General features: G+C 33.8%; 1 protein-coding gene across 2 annotated transcripts; it reads right to left on the reverse strand.

Moving 5' to 3' along the window:
- Window positions 1-727: 727 nt before the first annotated feature.
- Window positions 728-4,963, reverse strand: LOC100257971 (uncharacterized). Of its 2 annotated transcripts, none has more exons than XM_002268733.5 (5): window positions 4,788-4,963; window positions 4,109-4,241; window positions 2,604-2,848; window positions 1,328-1,499; window positions 728-1,219 (listed from the first exon to the last, which is right to left on the reverse strand). In XM_002268733.5, exons 1-5 carry the CDS (start codon window positions 4,943-4,945, stop codon window positions 983-985), a joined length of 945 nt encoding a protein of 314 aa, XP_002268769.1. In that variant the 5' UTR covers window positions 4,946-4,963; the 3' UTR covers window positions 728-982. The 2 variants fall into 2 exon arrangements, with proteins under 2 accessions (XP_002268769.1, XP_059598108.1); XM_059742125.1 differs by having other exon boundaries at window positions 4,696-4,955.
- Window positions 4,964-7,363: the final 2,400 nt, after the last annotated feature.

Genomic DNA, 7,363 nt, shown 5'->3' on the forward strand with positions numbered 1-7,363 from the left:
CTTTAGCCCAACTCTCTTTTTGAGGTATATCAGGCCTCAAATACAGAGTTCACTTACCCACTCCTTTGCTTGGTTTATATTTATTTATTTGTTAATTTTTTTTTAAATATCTTAGGAACCATGGTTTTATTTATTTATTTATTTTTATTTTTATTTTTCATATAAAAAAAGTTTTTAAAATTCAGTCTGAAAATTTTCAACTTGGATTGCTCTTTGGACCTTTTTGTCACTTATGATTTTTTTGGGCCTTGTGCTTATATAAAAGACGTTTATAAATTAATCACTGAATTGTCTTAGTGAAGTTTTTTATATTTTTTATTGATCATTTATACGAGAATCTTGACTTCATCTTTAAACTTTTTTTTTTCCCTTCTTTTTCTTGAAATCTTAATTACGTAATCATGTTAAAAAGTGTTTATAGTATTTCTTATACTTGGAAAATTTTTATCATTCAAATATAAAAAACAAAACATTTTTTAAAATTATTGCCAAATACACTCTTAATTTGATATACCTTAAGTGTTTGCATAAAAGCATTTGAGTCAAATTACGGTTAAGACAAAAAAGAGAAAAAGAAAAAAAAAAGAGAACTTATTATATTCTATTAATTTATTTGCCACATTGTTATTCATCTAAATTTCAATTACTAGTATAAATATAACAATTTTTGCAATTAGTATTACGAGAAAAGAAGTCTTTTTGCATAAGGTAATGAAAGAAGAATAGATGAATAAATAGGTGGTTGTATTAAAAAAAATACATACTTATAGTACCCCATGTGTGGTACAAGCGAATAGGACTCAGGTACAAAGCAACAAGAGCTATGTTGCATATGTAGACCTGATCGGTGGTACCTTTTCGGTAGGTATCAAAAAAGTATACTTGGTATTATAGTAGGATTCTAAACATCTTCCTACCCTCAATCTTTACTTTCATTAAACATAATGAACTGATTGAGCATGCTTTTCTTAAATTACAATGTTCAAATCTCACCATTGACTACTTCATCAGCTTCAAACCTGTGAACTTTGTTATCAGTAGGAATTCCATAATCTGCTCTGCCCTGGACTGAAACGAGTTGTTCCACAGTTTGCAACTTGAAACTTGCATTTGGAAGATGAAGACCTAAGTGATATTCCTCTTCCCCAAAATCCACCCGTTTAAGTGTTCTCTTATAACTCTCAGCAGCTAACCTTGGGGGACCTCTTGCTATGGATACCTGTGTTATTCCATGTAAAACTGTTACACTCATAAGATACACACACAATTTCACAACACAAATACTCATTCCTCCACGGTCATATATACAAACTTAATGAGAAATTACCAAATGTCCTTTTCCTAGCTCTGAAAGCCAAAATCTCCACTCATTCTTGTCCTCACCGTTCCTGTTTACATATATGTTGGTCCAGTTCGTGTGATGGAACTCCACATTGTCCAACCTGTATGCCAGTCCAGTCCCCAGGGCTTTGACAAATGCTTCTTTTAGAGACCAATATCTGTAGAACAAGATTCAGTCAGTTGAACATTTTGTTATTGTTAGTACTTCATACTTTGTTCATACTTCAGCTATAGAAAGGAAACTACATTACAGACTATACATTTGCCAAGAAAAAATATGCTGAGGAAATGAGTGGATCAGATTTAGGTGGGTTCCAACCGGGGTTGAGTTTCATTCTGGTTGTTTTACCACAATCATCTGTACTGGATTATTGTTTTACCACAACCATCTGTACTGGATTATAAAGACATCAAACACAAACAGCCATATAATAAGGACAATTTTAAGAACCATAATTGATAATGAGTTGGACAGGCCAACTCCTTGGTAGATGAATAGCTTGACGATGAACCAATTGAACAGGCTGGATTAGTGGGTTTCTGGGCCAATCCTTTTGCAGCTCTACTCAAAATAGGCTCCTGGAGAACTTGCTGCATTGATCCAGGGTTTCAAAGCACTAAATGTAGAGAACCAGGAGATAGAAGCTAAATATAAAGTTTGATGGCGAACAAAAAATTGTACATAATTAACGTCTTATGTCTCATATTCATTAAGTTGTTTTTGTTTTTGTTAAACGGGTCAAATTCAATGAGTGTAATGGAATTATACAAGCTAAATTGGTATGTAATAAGTAAGCTAAATTGGTATGTATTAAGCAACAACTTAGAAGAAAACAAGTAAAAGTGCTTCCACAAGTAAACCAGGGGGCTTATTGTCACACCCAGCCTGACACATGGATTATTTGGGAAACACATAAGTCCTTGACACATTATGCTCCTAAAGAGAAGGACAGGGGTGCTACAATTCTTTATTTGATTTCCAGTATATGTGTCGGGAAAAAAGAACAAAACAAAAAATTTATTTTTTCTTTTTTTCTGCCTGTCTTCTTGGCAATCAAAGGGATCCTAAACATCAGTTGATAGATGTTTAGATCTACAAAACTTATATTACCGCAAAAAGGTAAAAGAAGTATGAACTTCATGGTTATACTAAGAAAACCTGACATTGGCTGATAAAACGTCAATAAAATATTTTAAGTCAATCTTTGAAATTGAGCAAGTATCATCCCAGGAAGAACCATATAAACACAGTACAATCATACCTATAAAACTCAACCAAAATTTCATCACTAGTGCCAGCATTAACTATACAATCCCATTCCCAAGCAGAAAAATACTGCGAGAAGTTTCGGACAAATTCTAGAATTGTCTCTTTCCCTGGAATGGCAGGAGAAACAATATCCAATCCTACAAGGCATAGTGGTTCAGAAGCTATGGCCACATAGTCACCTTGATGGGATGTATTGAAATTAAAATTGGGAAATTCCAGGTTAACTTCATCATATTCCTGAAAAACAACAATGTCAATATGCATCAAATGTAACATGATTGTCATTATAAAATAAAAAAGACAAGATAGGTTTTCACACACAGAATGCTCATAAAGAATAAACGAAGATTTATTTTATCTGTTGTGCTATACAATTAGAGTCCTCATGCTTAACAATAAAGCAATAAGGATGCACAAGATACAGTCACAAACAGATACATAGACAAGCATAGACAAACACACACCCATAGTCCACGCATTTCCATATGCATATGAATTTACTCTAGTAAAATTTACCCTTTTTTTTTTGTCTTATAACTTCAGTCTTTCCTACCTCATTGAGTTATTCATGGCCTCTACAGCATTGAAAACTACTTCTAATTCATACAACATGTATTCTTTGCAACTAGAAAAGTCAAATATAAACCTTCATCCAAGTTTGGAAGAAGCCAAATGCATGTATATATGTCATGTTCCACATCGGTTGAAGTAAGAAGTTCCTAAAACTATATATGTAGGAGGCTCCTTTTAACTATGTAAATGCATTTTTAAGCCATTTTTTTTATCAGTAAATGATAAATGTATTAAAAACGCCAAAAAGGGCAAATCAAAGTACACACGTTGTATACAACGGCAGCCAAAAAAGGCCAAAAAAAAGGAGGAGAAGACAAAAAGATACTCCCTCCCTCAAACTAACCCCAACCAATCAATAAAATCTATTATGGACATCAATCTTTCACCTATAAACAGTTTGGTCCAAGTTAACAAGTTACACAAAAACAAGTATTTCAGCCTTTGGATTGAGAGTTCCACATTCTCAAAAGATTTTCTATTTCCCTCTTTCCAAATAGTCCAGAAGAGGCATAAATGAGCTGCCCTCCAAACCTTTTTCCGCTTTCTTCCAACAAAGGAACCATGCCAGCCTAGCAAAGTCTCTCTAACTGTGGACTGCATTTTTAAGCCATGAGAACTCATTAGACCTAAAGTGACTAATATCTACATGGGAGGGAACCAATTGGTTTATCATAAATAATCCCCAACCCCAGCGGAATTCTCCCAAGAATTTTTCTTTCTGTCTTAACCAAGTTCCCAAAGGTGGAACTTTCCCATCAACATTAACATCAATTTGATTAGGCAACTCATTGGAATTGAGGAGAATGTTTTATTACAGTTGGCAAGTTTAAAGACTGTTGTGACCACACAAATGAACTCTAATAAGCTACACCTTTAAGTAGATGAATAAATGAATAAAAACAAGCATCTTATAGTTGGTGATACCAGATAGGGTTTGCCTTCAATTGTGCGCTTAATGATTATTTGGTGGAATGGGATTCCCAACACTTGATGCACTAGAGCATACTGAAGCAACCGGCTCACAAGTGCTCGTTTCCGATCTTCCATTTTCACAAATCTAACAATGAAAAAGCAATGAAAATTTTAAGAAAATGGAGAATTCACATATGCTCTGTTTGGTTGGTATGAAAATGGACAAAAAGAAAAGAATTAATTTTTTTTTTTAATTTATTGTTTTTGTTTCCAGATAATGAAGAACTTAACACAACCATGCCACAAAAGGTAGCTTAGGGTTACCGGATGGCGTGCCCTTTCCCCTACAGTCCTAGACAACGAGAAATTTAAGAATCAAACTTCATAATCTTTTTCTTTTCTAGCATATTCTCAGCGACCAAACAAAACATTAGTGAAACAATGATGACAACTGCTGGAAGAACCATGAAAAGGGCAGTCGTAGATGGTACACGTGAAATTGGTCTCGGTATTGCCCTGTTCGGTTGCGGAGAAAGTGTAGGAATAGAAAATTTCAATATGAACATACTTGGGGAAGATGGAAAGAACCCTCAACTCACCCGTGCCTAACACAGATGGAATTGAGGGTAGCTGGTTTTCTTTTAAATTTTCTGAGCTCACAAACAGGGGCTATAAAGAAAAGAAAAGAGACCTGGTGATAGAGGAGTGGTGATGTTGGGGAAGAAGAGAGAGAGCAAAAGAGAATTGATGAGAAGTCGGGTTCCACTCTGATATATCCACTGCCCATCTCTCTACTCCCTTCTCCATGCTTTCACCCTGTCTTCTCTCAGTCTCACGCACCAATCGCATATTGCCTACTTTTATTTCAAATTTGGAACGTGTTATTGAAAAATAGATTGAATCTAGTTTTATGTTCTTTTTAACAAAAATCCATTTTCTAAATTCAAAATTATGGACTTATTTTGCAATTGTTTTTTCGAATAATTTTTTATTCTCTATGGCGATAGAACCAGAAATACATGTATGACAATCAGAAACCGTTTTTTATTTTATATTCTTAAGAATAAATAATAAAATATTTTCAAAAAAATATTTTTTAATTATTTTATAATTGTTTTTCACTTATTTTCTATCTATTGTTTTAAGAAATAATTATATAAATGTAAAATGATTAAAAATAAGACATTAGATATAATTATTTTTAAAATATTAAAAATAGATTAAAAATATTTTAGGTTTTTAAATGTATGTTTGTTTTATAAAATGTTATAAAATAATTTTCAGAACTGTTTTTAAAATTTTTTTTATCAAACAGGGCTTATATTTTGCAAAGTTCTCTTACTATTCATCTTAAAAAACAAGGTGAATTTTAAGAATAAAATTTAGGTATTTTTAAATGTTATAATATGTTGAAAATTTTTATATTATATCAGTGCATAGTGTTTTCATACAAAATAAATAAATAAAATTATGTTTTTTATATTTGAGTTAATAGGAAAATTTTGTTTCAAAAAATACAGGATGAAGTTGTTAATAATTATTCTCAAATATTGAGATTTTTATGTAATAAAGATATGAGAAATTTCAAATTTGAAGAACTAATTAAGAATTGTTTGGCCAGACTTTTAAAAAACTCTTTCAACACAAAAAAAAAAGTCTTTTTAAAAAGGAAAAAGATGCTTGATAAAATTAAAAAACCACTTCTAAGAATTTTACAAATTATTTAAAATATTTTTTGAAAAAAATATTGGATCCACGTTTGAAAACGCTTTTACTAAAAATACTTTGTAAAAAGAAACACTGCAAACCCACCTCAAATGTAATAATGTTATATTTGGACATCAATCACATACGCATCAGCCAAACACATCCTTGGAATAAAAAAGATTTGTGGGAGTTATCATCCTATTTAGATGGGGGGTCAGGGCCAATGGCCGGGAGGCACGTCTCGTTAGTCATCTCCCCTGTTCACTAAAAACAGACGCATACCAGTCCATTTTAGGACTCAACAAAGACTCAGCCTCATTGTTTTAGGTGGCCGCATGGGGCCAATACCGTAGCTTTCATTACCCCAACTGCTTTGCCATCACGGCATTTTACAGATTAATTATAGAAAAAGGGGAAGACCCCACCAGAGTTTTCATACTATTTTGGAAATGGTGGTTGCCTCTTTATTCCTGTATAAAATGCTGCATGCCCCTTCCGATTCCATAACCTCAATCACTAGCTTCTAATTACCACGCCCCCCTAAAGGACGTCCAAATGACCAAGTATGTGAAGCTCCGTAAGTGCAAGCTCAGCCAGGATGACCCCTGCTCGCCACCACCGGACTCCGGTGATCACCCGCCTCCAATTACGCGTGTTAGTCCACACGGTGGTGGTGGTGGTGACACCCATAAGGTGAGGAGACTTGTGGAAGCCATGCACAAGGTCATAATGAATAGGGAGCAGCGGCGGTGGCGGAAGGTAGGCGGGGATGGGTTTTCCGACGACTTTGAGAAGGTCGATGGTGGGAAGCAGCAGGGGCCTAGCTAAATGGCTTAAGAAGTTGTATCATGTGGTGCATGCTCTGTTTCAAAATTTAATAACATCATTCACCTCTTTTTTCCAACTTATTATTTTTCTTTCTTATCTTTTTTAAACGTGGATTAATCATAAATGAATTCTTTAGCAGAACTTGCTATTCATGCTGATCAATTTGAAAGCAACGTACACATTTTTTAAAAAAATTCTTGGGTTCAACTTAAAAGTTGAATACTAGACATCCTTAGACCAACTTGTAAGATGAAACAAATGGGGTTAGTTAACAAATCCAATGCAGAATATGATGATCTAGTGTGATCATGGATATAATATTGAACAACAATAGGTAATGGTATGATATGTTATGGTATATAGAATTTTATCAAACACTTGATGGGACTACAATATCAAAACTATATAACTCATGTATCAAATAGTTTAGTGCCTTCAACTTGGTCTATATGTACTTCTTGATACCATCTCCTCAAAACGCCTGAGTTATATCTTCTTACTCTACCCCATGATGCAATGATTGTATCTTCAAAAACCACTTTATCAAAACTATTTTATGATAGTAGGTGGTGCTTTCTTTTCTTCCACTCTTCCTTGATCAACCTGGTTTTAGAGAACTTACAAGGAATTTGGGGTGTATTTTCTTTCAATGGATTTTGCAACTTCACTCTTTAAGCAACTTGTCCTCCCCTTTTCATCATCTCAATAGGGTCATCATACTTTGAAATTAGG

The sequence above is a fragment of the Vitis vinifera genome, chromosome 13, assembly GCF_030704535.1.
Source record: "Vitis vinifera cultivar Pinot Noir 40024 chromosome 13, ASM3070453v1".
NCBI classification, from domain to species: domain Eukaryota; kingdom Viridiplantae; phylum Streptophyta; class Magnoliopsida; order Vitales; family Vitaceae; genus Vitis; species Vitis vinifera.

Excerpts from the sequence above, each read along its gene's own strand:
- LOC100257971 (XM_059742125.1), bottom strand. The coding sequence starts at position 4,883 with ATGGGCAGTGGATATATCAGAGTGGAACCCGACTTCTCATCAATTCTC. Across the intron at positions 2,849-4,108 it reads TTGAAGGCAAACCCTATCTG|GAATATGATGAAGTTAACCT; the intron begins GTATCACCAACT and ends GTTGTTTTTCAG. Across the intron at positions 1,500-2,603 it reads ATTTTGGTTGAGTTTTATAG|ATATTGGTCTCTAAAAGAAG; the intron begins GTATGATTGTAC and ends CTTGTTCTACAG.